Source organism: Anser brachyrhynchus (assembly GCF_964034855.1).
Source record: "Anser brachyrhynchus genome assembly, chromosome: 3".
NCBI classification, from domain to species: Eukaryota; Metazoa; Chordata; class Aves; order Anseriformes; family Anatidae; genus Anser; species Anser brachyrhynchus.
Window position 1 is genome coordinate 109,467,841 of NC_137696.1, and position 17,192 is coordinate 109,485,032.

General features: G+C 38.4%; 1 protein-coding gene across 4 annotated transcripts in view; it reads right to left on the reverse strand.

The window, feature by feature from the left end:
• LOC308193277 (uncharacterized protein) overlaps positions 1 to 17,192 on the reverse strand; it is a 216,924-nt gene that overhangs the window by 152,615 nt on the left and 47,117 nt on the right. The window contains exons 5-6 of one of the 4 annotated variants that reach the window (XM_080587794.1): positions 14,042 to 14,101; positions 7,109 to 13,484 (exon numbers count right to left, since the gene is read on the reverse strand). The exons of the other annotated variants lie outside the window; for them this stretch is intronic. Coding sequence (XP_080443920.1) covers positions 13,395 to 13,484; positions 14,042 to 14,101 — 150 coding nt within the window. The 3' untranslated portion in view covers positions 7,109 to 13,394. Of the gene's footprint in view, positions 1 to 7,108; positions 13,485 to 14,041; positions 14,102 to 17,192 lie in introns of those variants that run through there. 4 annotated transcript variants of the gene reach the window in all.

The window sequence follows — 17,192 nt, forward strand, 5'->3', positions numbered from 1 at the left end:
ATCAGTGAGTATATCACACAATCTCCTGTATCACACAATCTCCTGATGACCAAAATGATTGATTCCTGAATGCTGGCTGGGTGCATGACACCTATTTAAGATGCAGGAATGTGCAAAAATTGGCAGCCCTGAAATCTCAAGTCTCACACACACAAAACAGAAAGCACCATTGCTTTCTGTTCCAGGTTCATTCGAATTGTGGCTTCCTAGCATCATTGTCCCTGTCAGACAGACCCAAATTGAACTGATATTTCTAAAATTAGAGCTGCATTTCATTAACTTTTTAGTCTGCCGCTTGTGAGACTAAGAACATGGTCTACACTTTGTGTGATATTCCCAACTCAATAAAGTGTGGAAAAAAGAAATGCTAAAGAAGAAATTCAAATTGAACTTATTGAAGGTTTCCATCATCTCTCTCCCTCCCCCAGTATGAAGTTGGAAGCAATGTAAATGCAGCACATCTGATTCTTGAAGTCTTTACTCCCAGAGGTTCTGGTTCTGGGATAAGCCCTGACTTTCTGGCTCACTCCCAGCCTGCTATCAACTCACATTACTGCACTGCTCCAGACCAAAATACAATTCCACAAAGGAATGTTAAAAGTTAGAATTGGAGGAATTATAATGGAGCAGCTTTCTATCAATCTCTTTTGATTGTGGCTGACAGCTGAATTTACATAACTTCTGGTGAGCATCAGTTACTGGTGACTACTGGATAGTGTTTCCAGTTAAAAAAGTAATACAGATAAGAGTGTGCACGTCGGGTAGCCTAAAGATTCCATCATAACCACAAAGCTAAAAATGAAGACCTGTGTACAGTATTAAGACTGAAATGCTGGTAAAGCATGTAGGAGACACAGTGCTGATACTGTTAGTGCTGTCCCAGGGCCAGCAGCATGGCAGGGGGTTTTACGTATTGTCTTGACACTCACGTGTCAAATCTTCTGCTCTGTGTTGTCCTTATGATGTGGTCAGAGCCTTATAGAACTCTCCGATACACTCCAGCATGGTCTGGATGAAAGAATAATTTGTAGTAGAAGAATATACAGCCTCTTAACAAGGGTTGTGATGTGTTCTGTGTGGGATATGTTTCATCAGCATATTCATAGCATGCGCCTCTGACAGATCCAAGTTTGATTCTCAAGGTGTGAAAGTGTCAAGCTATCATCAAGTCCCATTTTTCCATACATCAACTTTCTCATGTTTATCAGGAGAGGAGAGACATAAAGCTCCTCAGAATGGGTATCTCCAACTGTGACTGTAAAAAGAAGGATGAGTAGCTGCCTGTATCAGCCTTCTTCTTAGTTAAACAAGAGGTTTTCACTTCCATCTTCGTGCAAGAAGAGCCTGGCAATGTAACATTGCTCCTGATTTCCTGTTGTTAGTATCAGAAGGAAAGGGGTCCAGTTTTCTCCATATTTCCTGGAATGATAGGAAAGCCTTACAGCAGGAAAAACAGAATGGAAGGAATTATGTTGGATAATTCACACTGTTAACAGGCTATTATGTACATTATTAGTATTGCTTGTGATATCTCCAATAACTGAACTGCGAGAATAACAGCAGTATTGCAAAAATAATATTTTTGTATTGTATCTATCTCATGGAATGCTTTGAAGATGGTTTTTAAACTATCCTCACCAGAGAAAAATGAGCTAATTAAGGTTTCTGCAGCAGACTTGGAGAAGGTGAGAAGTAGGGAGAGTCAGAATGTGAGAATGAAAGATAGCCAAGTCAAAATAACTCTTAAAACCAAATTTGGCTTATGAGCTGTCAAAATTGTATTGCCATTGGCTAAGAAAAAAAAATGTGAGTTATCTGAATATGTTGCTCTTGACTAACTGTAAGGAAATGTAATTAAACAAGCAAAAGAGGGGGAGGAAGGAAAGGGCAGAAAACCTGTCACCCTGAAAGGGAAAGATGAGCTCAGAGGGAAAGCCCATCAGGCCCCCTTACTACCTTTAAATCAAGATCTTGGGAAGGTCTAGCTTTGAAAGACAACAATCAGATCATGAGGTGAACAGCTGAGACACAACTTAAGATGAGGGAGACTAAACAAATAAGAGCAAACCTTATTATGCATGTATTCTACAACTGAACTGATGTTTTATTTACTTTTTATAAATGTCTTTCCAACTTTTTACTTAAGAGCTTAACCTATTGCCTGACTAGAATAAACTTGTATTCCTTTCATTCTTATGCATGTTTGGTTTAATAGGCAAGTCCACGTGAAACCAGAAAATAGGATAAATAATAAATGATCACTGCAGGCAATACTCATTTAAGTTGAGGCAGCCACAGGATAGGTGAGTACAGGAGGAGACAAGGGGGTGATGCCCCACTGTTCCAAGAACAGCCACTTTTGCCATTGCCTAACATACTTGGTTAGACAGTGAGTGTTCCAAGATCACCGTCAATCCTGTCACTGGTACCTTTGCTGTTACATCAGGATATACTTACTCACAAAGTTAGCAGTGCTAGAGCATAAGCATGAACAAGGGAACTAAAAGTCCTTTGACTCTGCCTGCCAACTGCTAGGGCAATCATTGGTGTGGTTTCAGCAAAAGCCAGCTAACACTCCCCAGGCAGTGCCTGGGCATAATTTGGGAGCTAGCATGGGCCAGAGACAATTCCCAGTGAGTGCTATGCATGTAGCCATGCTATTTGGGAGGTAAGAGAATTTAAATATGGAGATGGTTAAGTGGTGCCAGCTGGACTCAGGGTCAGAAAAAACAAGCCTTGGCACTGCTTTGCTTAGTAGTTTGTATGAACTCATCTGTCATCCTGTACCCACTTGCTGTCTCTTTTCCCATATTTCAGTTCTAACTTCTTTGTGCAGAAGAACATCTTTTTGTTCTTCCCTTGTACATTAACTACCAGCACAAAGATGTTCTAGCACCCATCACAGACTTCAAAGTGCTAAATTAACAGAATAAATAAATAATTAAGCAACACCTGGGCAGAATTTTAGCTAGCAGTCAGAAGCCAGATCAACCATGACTAAGCCCCTCAATTATCCATTATACCTCCAATGAAACTTATTTGCCTGCTACTCAACCTCCTCCATGACTTATTCTGAAGTACTTACAGGTAAGATTGGAGCAGCATCAGCCTCCCTGTTATTTTGTAAAAAGAAGCAAAGAATGCTCCCATGCTCCCCAGGTTGGCTCGTTGGCTGAAATGTCACTTCACCCCTGACATTTGGAGTTCCAGGCTTTTGGGACCAACCATGCAGTAATCAGACTGCAGGTTTTGATCTATACATCTGCTCATATGCAACCCAACTCCCTCCCATGACCACCTCAGCTCTATTTTCTGGCATAATTTCTGGCAGTGCCATAGCAGGACAGTCCTATGTAACGCTTGTTCCATCCCATGGACAGAAATCTGGAGACACGGTTCATTTCCCCCATGACCCCCATATTCCCCCATAGATTCAACCCCCAGTGAACCCTACACATGAATGACTCATGAGTCGAGCAGCCAGAACCCCACTGACATCAAGACAGAGCAAGCTGTAAGCTTAACAGACAAGGAAGAAGTTCCATAAAGCTGGACAAAATAGCTTTCCTGGACTGTATTAGCCAGTATCCTTTGTGAAAGAATTGATTTATAACAGCTGCATCTGTACTGGAGAAAATAAAATCCTGTTTTATCTATATATATTTGTTTTAAAAGAGCAGAAGGCTATTCAAAGCCGAGTCAATAGTGGCATTACTGGAACTCATTTGGAATGGACAATGTTTGGCCTATTGTGTTAAATTCCTGAGGGTTTGCCTATTTTTGTATCATATTACAGCTTTATTAGGTACAACTGTTTTTACATTGCATTTTTGTGATTAATGATGCTAAAAGGATTTTGGCATTTCAAATGTTGTACACAAACCTAATGGGCAAAATCTTCTGTAAACTTCTTCTAAGCTCTTGGCAAACTTTCCTCGGGAGCAAATATTAACTCCAGATAGTGTTTATTAGCTTTTATAAAATAATCACTGTAATAGTGGCATGTAATTGCTGGAGGTAAAAGCACATCCAGGCCAAGAATTAATCAAGTTTGAGCTCCTTAATAGAAACAGGTCAGGAACAATTTATTTCTTGCCCAGCTTGTATTTAAAGTAATATAATTTTCTTCTGATTTTGTGTCATATTCCAAGAGTGATTTCATACACAACATTCCCTGAACAAACTGTGTTTTTAACTAGAGACAGGTCTGATCTGCAAAGTTCAAGACCCACTTTATACTCTGACAAAGTATGGAGGCTTTGGGGCTTTAAGCTTTAATTTGCACATTACTTGGGATAGAACAATCAAAACATTCAGATCTGAATCCAACCCCACTGCCTTTTTAACCCACTGACCAAAGTTTGAATGTGTCTGTACACAGGGTTTTATTTGAGGATGTCCTGTCAACATCAGACAAATGGGAAACAAATATTCTTCTTCAAAGAGATCAGAGTCAGTATGCCAAACTCATTAAGCTTTTACTTGCAGTCAGTCATATGTTACAATTGATCCAATATTAAGAAAAAAAAAAAAAAACCAGCAGGGAGAATACAGCCCTGACTTCTTGTATATGGCACCTTCCACGCAGTAGGCATCAAAGTCTCTTGAAATTTCCCTTTAGAAAGTCAGTAAAGCCTTCCTGTTGAACCACTGCATGCCATGTAATCCCTTGATTGTTTTGACAAGAGACATGCAAGAAATAGATAAAGCATGCCTATGTCATAAGAATAAACATATCTAAGAGAGCACCATGTGAAAAAAAATAATAATAAATAAATCAAGAAGTGGGAGTCCCAACAAAAAGGACTTAACCTGAGTTCAGTCCAGCATAAATAACACTCTATTGCCTCAAAGTTGATGATTTACCACTTACCACCAACCAGTTTTGATGTTACCTTAGGCGCTTCTGAAAACCATTCTATGTGCAGTGAAGCTATTTGCTGTGAATAGCTGTTGGACATGGATTTTCTTTGAAGTTAAAGCTGTGGTGCAGGGTGTGTATCAGGAGATGGGATCTCAGGCATATCAAGCTGCATCGAGGCATCCTAGTACATTTTTAACACAGGAGACGAGTTCTCATTAGCGCAGCTGATATCTCTACAAAATCAAACATGCACAGGATGTTTCTCCAGCATTGAGGACAACAAACTTGGAATGGTCTGTGTCCATATTCATCTCTCTTGCCTTCAACAGCAAGGCAGTTGCATCTAAAATTCTTTCTGAATAAAGTGTATGGCCCATGCCAACTCCCTGTTCCTGTCTGGAAATTGTCTGGGAGAGTGCCAGTCAGAACAGGCAAATAACATGCCTGTGACCAGCCTAATAATTTGACAGTACAGATAACTGAGTTCTCATACCTGGTTTGTACACTGGAGCTGTTTAATTTGCTAGGAAACAAAGACAAAGTTTCATGTACACTATGTCACGCAGGATTTCTAAGTCTGTTTGTTCTGGGAAGCAAACCTGTCCTTCATCATGGGCCAGTCCTGTAATCTTTCATTTTTCTGTTTGTAAGGAAAGTGAGAGACACCATGGAAGTTTTAAGGCAAGAATCTCATCACCAACAAACAGCGTGAACTGTTCTGCCAGGATAATCAGGAATAAAAGGCACAATATCCACATTGCAGAAATCCATCCATTTTCCACTGCTAGAATGCATATTTCTATTCAAAAAAGATCACAGAAGCTAGTCCATTCTCCTTTTATAATCTGTTGAACATTAGCCGTCAATCATATTTAATGTATATAAACACCTCTGCACGAAATCTTAGGGGATTCTAATTCAAATAAAACCATTAACTGTAAGCTTTGAAAAGCCTCTTTTTTTTTCTTTTCTTTTTTTTCTTTTTTCTTTTTTTAAATCATAAGATTTGCCTTTAGGTATATACTGATCAAATCAAAGATTATTTCAATGTTATTATTTTCCTAACCCTAACCTTCTAGTGTATACTGTGAAATCACAGTGTTGTACAGAGAAACGCTGTAAATGGATAATGGCTCGCAGTTGTTATGCATTACATCATGGAAAGCAATGTTTTTCCACTTCTTGGTACTGGAGCTTCACTTTAGAAACCCATCCATTTCAGTGCCTCATGGGGCTCCCCAGTTCCACGGGTGTCATAGCCTTCTATTTACCTAAATCACTTTTGCTATCAGCTGTGGAAAAGGTAATATTAAAACTAAATATGTAAGCCTGTCCAGACTTGGACCTCATCCAGCTCCATGCAGACCCATGCAGGTGTCTCTGAATGCTGATCTCCAGGGCTCCAAGGGTATACAGAACAGAAAATCCCACACTGACCCTGTCCAAAGCATGCAGAGGCTACAGATTAGTTGATTTGCTTTGCCTCTACATCCAGTGATTACTCTGCACGATGCATCTCAAAGGACAGAATGATAAATTTTAATAATCTTTTACTTTTGATGGTAACTTTGGAGGGCTAAGCTTGGACACCTAACTTCTATTCAAAACCATATTCAAGAGCCTGATACTTACATAGGAAAAATGTGGAATAATTCCCAGGAGTTATTCTTCTTTCCGATTCATGAAAATATACATCTCTTTCTTTTTACCTAGATTTAAAATCCCAGTATAGAACTCAGTGGAGTTTCCATGGGTTAATTCAGAATCCATTGGTTCACATTTACAACTCTATTCCAGCTCAGCCAGAAGAAAAATTGTGAAGTTACAAAAACAAACTGACTTCTGTGCTGGAAATGAAATCCTAGCTGAGATGAGATGAACCTAGTTGTGAAGGAACTAGATGAACCAACATGCGAAGGAACTTCTTCACGGTGAGGGTGACGGAGCACTGGAACAGGCTGCCCAGGGAGGTTGTGGACTCTTCTTCTCTGGAGATATTCAAGGCCCGTCTGGATGCCTACCTGGGCAGCCTGCTGTAAGGAACCTGCTTTGGCAGGGGGGTTGGACTCGACGATCTCTCGAGGTCCCTTCCAACCCCTACAATTCTGTGATTCTGTGATTCTAGTTTTGGTCAGGAGCTCCACTGCAAGCAATTTTTATAGAGGCCCTATAGCTAGAATGAGGAAAGACAGCAAAACTCAGCAAGTGGTATTCACAAAAGTCCAATTCTTTTGTGTTCTGCAGGAAAAAAATAAAAAATAAAAAAAAAAATAACAGGCCTGTGAATAAACAAAAGGAGTTTTCTTCTTGCTCTTCACAAACTGGCTAGCCACAATTGCAGATTAAGTAAAGAATTTACCTTCAGGTAAGAATTCCCTCAAGAGAATTGAAAAACACAAGCAAGTGTCCCCCCTTGTAGCAGAGCAAGCAGCCATTTTGGGCATTAGGACCACAGCAAAGCTAGTAGTATGTGGCAGAGAAGTTCCATACTGAGTTCTTGCTTTGCCATATATATCATCACCCAAAGTAAAGAGCTCATAGTCATACCAAATTATAGACCCAGAGAGAATGGATGCAACAGATTTTATTGCTATACAATTTTTATATTATGTGTACAAAAATACACTGCTCACTATACAGTCATGCAAAGCTAAAATTCCTACATAGCAAATCCATGTACTCTTGTCTTTGAGAGGACAGGACAAATATGAATCATGAATAAAACAGAGGGGAGAAGAGCAGAAAAATGGCAAAGGAGGCATTCATTAGATGAGGTATTAACTTGAACAGAGATTGTTTTTTATTCAGCAAAAATTACAGCTTTCACCCATTTCTGGTCACTTACTACATGCTTGTGGCAAAATAGCTTTTAGAAAGAAAACAGATATCTCAAAATTAAAGAGTTTTCTTACTGTAACAGGCTGCACAGAAGAAAGCACAGAGGTGTAACCCAGAAATACTTAGGAAGTTTTCTTCATGTGTAAAAACATGACCCATGGAGAATTAGGAGGCCTTTTTTCAACCCAGAATCATCCCTGAGACCATTTTTTGGAAACCCTGGAACAGACCTATGCCTGCTGGTGTATGTGCCTCTGCATCTTCACTTCTGGCAATAAATTATGAAAACAAAAAGGCCTGACTCAATTTCCAGGCCCTAAGGACCAGGTGTGGACATAGTGAGGCACAGCAAGCACCTCTTGAGTGTGTTTCCAGAGGGTCATGCAAAGCAGGCTTGCACAGTGATTTGCACACACACATAAAAGCCACATTTCTGGAATTAGGCCAACTCACTTCTAACTGTCAGGCAGCACTTCTGTGTGTTGCCTTTGCAACTGTGGTGTCAAATATGTCCATTTCAGATGTACAATGAAACACAGGATGAAGGTATAGCTATAATTTTATTATCACTCATTCAGAAGCATATTGTTTGGTGAGTGTGACACTTACTCCAGCAGGAAAATACTGTTTATAAAATATTTTTTCTACATATGTATTATCTACATAGCACTGAGCATTTTATGGATGACTAAGAATCAAAATCCTTCCCATAAAAGGTCTTTAATATAAATAGAAATTGCAAACTCATTATAAATAAAATGATGTAAGAAGTAAGGCAGTAAGCAAAATAGTAATAATAATAATAAGTGTAGCACACAGCTCTTCAGGTCTGGCACTTTTTAGAGAAAGATTAAACTCAAGATTTCCTGAAGAAAATAATCCAACCTATTAAAGCCACAATAGGAAAGCCTTTTGGAATATGACGCTTTTCTCAGTTATGTTCTTTTGGGGTCTATTTTCATCTACTTTTTGCAGAGTTTTCAGCCTGTGACTGAACTGAAAACAGCCAATCTCTCTTTCTGGTTCATGTATATTAGCTCAGTGCTGTTAGGTTTGTTACTCCAAAACAGCAGGGAGCTGGGATTTTTTAAAGGTTTCCACAGAAATTAAGAGGAGAGGGATATAATACCTTCAACTCAAAATTTATTTCTTTTAATTCATTTTATATGCACTTGGGGCCTAAATAACTCAGGAGTAATTACTGAAAAGTAGCCTATTGTGTGACTTGCACCCCTTTGTGAACAACTATTGCCTTAACTCCAGATGCAGAGTATTTCGTAACATGACTACACACCATATTCCCTTTGTGGAGCCTACAGACAAGTAGTGGATCCATTTTTCACTTGCGTGGCAGAATAGCTAACCATATGTGTACAGTTGTATGTGCACACAAAGGCCAGCAATCAATTACTACTACTAGAAGTTCATACAAATCAGGAGACAGATGTAATGCCTCCAAATTTTCTCCCTACGTATTAATGCCCCATAAACCAAATCCTGTAAAAGATTAAAGTTACTCCTGACAACGCAACATGGTCCTTAATATTTGACTAATAAGCCCCAACCTCTGAAAATGTGGTCTGAAGTAACAATAACAATGACAAGCAAGACATTTTAAGCATTCGTTCAAGTTGCTGTCTCTGTCCAAATTATAACCAGTCATAGTGTATCTTGAAAACTTTAATACACAAGTTCATTTGAACCATTTACTTTGTATAGAGCAAGCAAGACAACTCACACACACAAAAAGAATCCATCAGCTGTACAACATACAGTCATATCATTATTTCAGGTCTCCGGGGCCTGTGTGAAATACAAATGAATGTGTAAGGTGTTATCAGTATGAAAGGAGAAAAATGAAGAAAATCTGGAGCCAGCTAGCCACATTTCACTGGGCTAGATAACTACATCTTTCCTCTCCTCATTTTTCCTCTCTATTACAAGCATCTGGGAAAAAATGAAAAAGGTGTGTGGGGAGAGGACTTATGTCTGAAACTTTTTTTTTTTCTTCAGTAAGCTGGAAATCTCAGGATCATTAATGGCTGAGAGATTTTTTTCTCCCTCACTCCAAAGAAAAAGGGCAGATTTGGGGTTTTCTTTTCCTCCTTAGCCCAAAGATTTTTATTTTTTCATACAAAGACTAACACTTCTTTTGCTTAGACATTTTCTTTGAACAAAAAGCATTACTTGTTTTGGCATTAGATTTTAGAGAAAAGCATTAAACTGGTAACTATTCTTGTGATGTTTTAAGTTTAGATTTGCCATGTACTCATTAAGAAAATGTAATTCTGAATCTACACAACATTATGTAATGTAAATGGACATACATCTGGCTGAACACACATATATAGAATCATAGAATCATTAAGGTTGGAAAAGACCTTCAAAATCATCCCCCTACCGCCAATATCACCCACTAAACCATGTCCCCAAGCACCACGTCCAACCTTTCTTTGAATACCCCCAGGGACGGTGACTCCACCACCTCCCTGGGAAACCCGTTCCAATGCCAATGTACTGTAATGTAGGTTTGGAATGAAATTTTCTTTATGGGTACATTCAAATACACACAAGACATTAGTATTACAAAACCTACCACTCAAAGAATAGCAAACGACTGAATTAATATTGTCTTTTAAGCCTTAATTCATCCCCCTTTAGGAATATATATCATGAGGTGATACAGGATGAATCATGGCATATCTGTAGCACCTCCTATTGTTGCACAAGACCTTGACTCATTCTTCACTTTCTCTTTGCTTTCTTCACTCAATATGTGAAGATAATGTAGTACAAATTCCTTATGGGCTTTTTGTCCAGCCTGTCACCAGAGCAACTGAATTATTCCCAAACTTAGATGCATAGATCTCTGCCTGATACCTCTAGGACATTATCAACTTTTTTTTTTTTAATATGTTAGGAATAAATTAAAAATTAAAGTTAAAATTTTCAGTTTAGAAGTGTTTGCCAACTGAAGATCCTAGTTTGAGACATCTAGAACCAGATGTCTCAGAATAACTGATGTTTTTAAGATCTTCATGTATCTTAAAACACAGCAACAATTGGCATTGGTTGTATGTTAGCAGTCAGCATTCCTGTAAATCTGTAACAGCATCCTATGTTAAGCTCCCTGTAAGCAAGGAAGGCACAGTTTGTGGTCAAGAGTAAGATTTAAATAATGTTTGCCTAGTCACAAAAGAACTCTGTCGAGAACTGCCGTCACAGAGAAAATTTGTACCAGAAACAGAAAACTGTTCTTCCCCTTCCTTCAGCTCCCCAGCTCATTCTCTGTGCACAGTCATAGAGACAAGGGCCTTATGCTCTTTACCGAAACAGAATGCTCTTTACCCAAACACCCTTCATGCAAGCGCACTTTCTGTCCGATGCACTGAATAAAAGTGACTCTGAAGCAAAAATGAAATATATATATATTTACATACTTGTTTAAATAAAAAGCAGAGGTGAGAGTATTTTTAAAATGAAATATACAAATAGTCTGTAATTAAAAATGATCATGTCGTATCAATTATGGGGAAAAAAAATCCACTGGGAAAGAGGCATGTTTTAACTCTAAACATATTGTCTATAATATCCTGTGTATTTTAGCACTGTAGAATCAAATTTATCTTTGCAACTTTGTAAGGAACAGTCATTTAGTTTCTAGCAAGCACTGCTACAGACTGTTATAGTTAATGTATGCAGAGAGACAGAATTAAAACTAGGTAGATAACCTTAAAAATGGTGTTTTCATCCTTTTCAGTCCTTCTATTTATGATGCTAAAGTTCTTCCTCTCTCCCGTCCCATAGATAAAACTGCAACCAATAACACTATTGTAAGTATATATACTGTTTGCCAATGTGTTCTTTGGCAAGTCCACAGCACCATTTCTTTTTCTTCATTTGATCCAAACAGGTAACCCAGCACAAAGGTAAGTAATTATCCTCCATATAAATATTATACACATTTTGCAAGAGCAAGGTTTTCAGAGCAAAGGAGTGTATAGTTTCAGCAAGTCACATTTTCAGAGGAAAATATCCTGTCTCTCTGTCCATCTATTCAACCCTCCATTCTTGCAGTCTTCTACCCTTGGTTCCTTCAGTGGTGCACACCACTGACAGCATTGGAGCCAGGGCTCCATTTCTCCTCCCAGCTACTCTTCTGGGGAAATGAAAGGTAGCTGCATACACCTGCCCTTTCGTATGTTCCCATGTGCTGAATTTAATATCCATTTAGAGATAAGACATATCCCTTGCTGATGAGTATGTTCCAAATCCCCTTGGAGTGCGTATGTCTGCATTACTATGTTTCAGTTTGAGAAGAAAGGCTACCAGTCTCTCCCTGTGATGCTGATATTTCCTTTTTCTGAACAATAGTACCTTTAGGGCTTTGTAGCTCAGTTCCTAGTAACTATTAAAAAAAAAAAAAAAGACTGGGAATATTCTGAAAAATTAAGGGCTGAAGGGCTCAATGGAATATAGGTACTGTACATCTCTTCTTCCAGAATTCTTTGTCTAACACCAAAGCCTGTTTGGCAGCAAACAACTTTGTCTGAAACTTCAGGAGAACAGAGAAACATAAAGAAAATGCCACTTTTAATCCTAAAAGTCCCTCTAACAAAGTAGCATATCTTACGTATTTCTTCTCAAGACTGAACATTTGCTCAAACACAGAAAAGTAACTTGGCACGCTATATAGAATAGCACCACCTACTGATTTTCTGCAAGCACCATGTGCTACTCCAGCACAGGTATTAAAATATTAAAATTACATGAGACAGAAGCACCTCAAAATATTTAAACAGTGATGCTAATATATATTCAAATATTGTACATCTTAAATTATTTGTAAATGGTTTCAAAAATATTCTTAGAATAATGTGTTCTTTCAGTGATTCATGAACAATATCACAGGACATGAAGAATTTTTTGCAACAGAACTGAAAGCATTGGAAACAATTTTTTGCATTACTAAGATATTTGTAAATGCTTAACCATTTTAAGGGAAGGTGATTTTTTTTGTCTACTTGAAAATATGCCATTTTTGTTCCAAATAATCTCTCAGACCAAAAAGACTGATTTCATTGAAAAATTTATATAGTTAAGGGAAATCTGGCCTGCTTCTGATCAAAGAAGTATTTGCAATTATGTGTGTTCTGTGAATGTAACAAATACTAAGACTGTACATAAAACAAAGTTCCCAGGTTGCCAAATATTGTCAGAAGTACAGAAACAAACAAAAAACAACAATAACAACAACAACAAAATGCTTTCTGAGTATGTCACAACCAAATATTGAGATACCTTAGCTATTCCTTGAGGGTTTTTTTGTTGCTGTTTTTTCTATATGCAGAATGCTATAAGTAAGCATATTAGTAAGCAACTTCTACTCAATACAGGACTAATTCTGAGTATATCCTTACGAATATAAGTAATTCAGATGCTCCAAAACTTGTTCTTGTATAAAATATGTACAATTTAAATGTCAAAAAAAAAATATGTCCTCAAAGAACTTGAAGATTAGAGAGGATCTAAGTTCTTGTCCTCCCCTGCTAAATTCAATGAAAAACATTAATTAATTGAACAATGTCCCAAAAATGCACATATGTATATGTGTACATGTGTGTATACATATACGTACCTATGGATATATATTTTTTTTCCATATGCATGTGTATATAAGTGCAGATTGACCTTAGAGGAAAGCAGGTCCTTTTAAAATGGTATGATGATAGTTACACAATGGCCTTCTTTGTTTCTCCAGAGTTATGAATATGTCAACTTCCTAAAAACACAAAAAATAATTAAGATGATCCTTTAAAAATCAAAAAAAAAAAGGAAAGAAAAAAAATACAGAAGTGCCTAAACCCTGATCCTCCTTAATGGCAATTCTAAACCTCATCAAAGATAAATCAATCTGCAACAGTGGCAGGCAGCTACTTAAGGCCAGCGGATGGGGCCAGAGCCATGGTAAGTGCAGGACTGTAGCTGTCACATTGCCAGTCACTGCATTTCCATGCTCAGGACTGCACCATTTCTTGTGAGCAAGACTGCCATCAGTTTGACTCTTCATCTCTTTATCACCATTTGACATCTTCTTGTACATAGTTCTCAATTATTCCCCCTGCATTTGTGCATTATTTTAAGAGCTTTGTTTTGATTTTATTTTAAGTTTGAATCCAAAGATTCATTGGAAATTCCCTATGACAAGAGCCAGAACATGAGCAGGATGAATGGCTATCTGAAGTGCATATGATGGTGTCTCCTCCCTGACTGGATAACTTCTCTTTAATAAGACATAAGACATAGTTAAAGTGTGCCATCAAGCCAGGACAAAGCTACCTGAGCTAATATTGCTCTAATATGAAATTTCCTTCGGTGCAGCATAGTTCTGTGCTTCATCTGAAAGAAGAAAAACAGAATCAATGCCACACAACTTGGTTTACCTGCTAATCCCAAACCAACACAGCACTGACTTTGCTCTGGGAAGCTACCTTGGACTCCACCGCTTCAGCTGTAGCTGCACTATGGTCTGGCTTGGGGTGTGAGCATATATTTCTGTACAATCAAATTGTCTCCACTCAGATGTCATTCAGGAGTTTTATTTCCTTTCAAAAAGAAAAATTGTCGTTACTACTGCAATTTGTTCCCTTTGTGTGACACCTACAGGAGCAGGTTCAGCTGGCCAGCGGCTGGCTGTCACTGCAAGAGGTCAGCGTCGCTCTTCACCCCGCAGCTGAGCACCACCAGGACAGGACGTGATCGTTTCCTCTGTGACCACAGGACTCAGTGCTTGGACACTGGAGTCAAGGTGTGAACTTCACAGAGAGTTGTGTAGGTTTCTGCTCTGTGCAGACACAGCTTTTTGGTTGTTCTTTTTCACGTAACTACAGGCCCTACCAACTGCAATTTGATACTAGAGTACAGGGAAATTGTAAACGTGGAGATGCATTTTTCTACTACTTTTCTGTGGCGTATCTCTCACTCACATTCTGTTGTCATCTACATTTTCTACACTCTGTTTTCACAACTCATTTTCACCTTCCCACATGAAGGATATCTCCGGCAGGGGACATTTATATTGTAAGTAACCTAAACATTTCAGTTTGTGCTTACTGAAACTGGCAGTAGTCTTTGAGCAATGGAGAAATGCAGGCCCCTGCATGGTCTTGAAAACACAACGTATTGTACACAGTCCTACATGCCCTTAAACTCCCCACAGACACAATCCTGCTATTCTCTACTTTCCCAGTTGCTCATAAAACTTAACCTTCTATTCTCTTCCTCAGAAAAGGCTTGAAATGTAAATGAAGGGCTGGAAAAGAGCTGAGGTCTGTCTGCACGATTCAGTGGTAGCTTCAAGGAAGAGAGCTGTCCTATTTTAAGATAGGAGAGAAGCAAAAATGTTGGTTAGTCTTGCCACCTGTTTTGATCAGGGAAGCAGCTTTGATTCTATTGTGGCACTACTTTGCATGTTTCCCTTTGAATTGAAAAAAAAAAAAAAAAAAAAGCAAGTAGGGAAAGACCTAAAAGAGGTTTGGGCTCAGCAGTGAGAAAGGCTGCTGGGGAAATCCAGTAACTTACAATGTATGTTTAACAAAAAGGATTCTACTTAAGAAAAAGAGAAGTTGCTGTACTCTGCTTGGGCACTTCCCTGAGGACCCCAAACAAACCATGGCAGATGAAATGCAGACTCATGTATGAGACTCAGTAGATGGCACTCCTCCCCCTGAGCCAACGAAAGGGCTCAGCTTTGGATCAGAAGCTGATCTTTCAAGGGGAACAGGGTGAAATCTCTTCTATAAGATACAGAATTCAATGTATAAGTACGAATACAAATATTTGACTTGTAAATATCTGTAAAACTTAAACAGTCTCGGACCCAGCTTGCTCAGAGATTACCCCTCTCTGTATGTCCTACTGTGACTGATTGCTCCTAATTCCAGACATGGCAGTTGTGGTAACAGATGCTATGGGTCATGGCACAAACCAGAGAAGCAGACATCAGGCCATTGCAATATGAAATTGCCTTGGAGTATGAGAGGAGTCTGTCCAATCCTCCTGCGTTCACGGGATGGGACAAATGCTCTTCTTTAGTTGCCCTGCTTGGAAATTTTCTGTTTGAAAATATAAAATCATCCACTTGTTCTACCTAGGACATGATTGAAATACGTGGATAGATAATTCCTATATCTGTACAGAATTGGTAAATTCTTCTATGATCTTTCAAATATAAGTAGTTGCTTATTAGGGTATACAGAGAAAATAAAACATTAAAAGCTAGCTAAATCAGTCCCAATGCCAATAACATTAATTTACACTGCAGTTCCTTCATCATGGATTTTCCATATATTTTATTCTACAGAACAACATTTTCTTAATACTTGCTGAAGCACTTACCAATCCAAAACCGCATACCTCTATACTATCTTCCAAATCAGAGTTTAGAAGTAAATTGCAAAGTGAAATGACAACTAATCAGAAGAGAGAAAAGTAAGACGATCTAGAAAATAAAGAAGTGTTGGAACAGATATTAGAATTTTCCATTGCAAATTATCACCGCTAACCGGCTGTCTGGGAAACACTCCAACCTGATGTTGGGTTCTCTTTGATAACGTGGTGTTTCTAAGCAACATTTCTAGTCAGCCCATGTGTATGAGTGGTCAGCCACTGCTCCGCAACTTCAAAACATGAATTTCTTTTGTTAGATGCAGATCCAATTTGCTATTTGGTTTTTATACGAAAAATGCAGCAGGCGTTTTAAGATACAGTTTAAAAAAAAAAAAAAAAGAAGCAGTGCTAAATATTGTAACACATTTCAACACATATAGCTGTGTGACTAATTTATTCAATACTACATTAATGAACCCCTTTTTTTTGTTCTTAAACTAAGCAGATGGGTATTCAGGTAGCATGTGTTAAAGTTGTCAAGAATTTATGTTCTAATTCCATTCACATAAGCAGCCAAAGGCATTTCTTACATAAGAATGACAGCGATAACAATTAGCTGGTCTCTTCACTCAATATGTTTCTACTATAATCCCAGATGAAAAATTTTTCAGGATTTGGATCTGCTGAGCTAGAATTTCTGAAGTTCATTCCTTTCAAACCTTGTATGTGAAAAAGATGTGAATTCCACTCCCTCAGAGTCCATGGGCTGCCCATCCAGCTTGGATCTATGCTTTGCACAAGTTCAAATACAAGGTGTATATAATGATTACATAACTCATAATTGAATCGGGAAGTTGTTCCTATCTCACACAAAAATAATTTTAGTTTGATATGTAGAGATTCATATCCTTGATAAATAAAGGAGAAGAATGATCCCGTGAAGTGAGAGGTACCAGTTGTACAACAGACAGGATCTCTCACGCTGGTGGTACTGGATCCATTCTTGGCTGATGGACATTGAGCTACACAAAGTCCTGCAGACTGGTGGCAGAGAAGTGGATATGGTGGAGCCACAGGAGATCAATGTGTTCAGTGAAGTTAG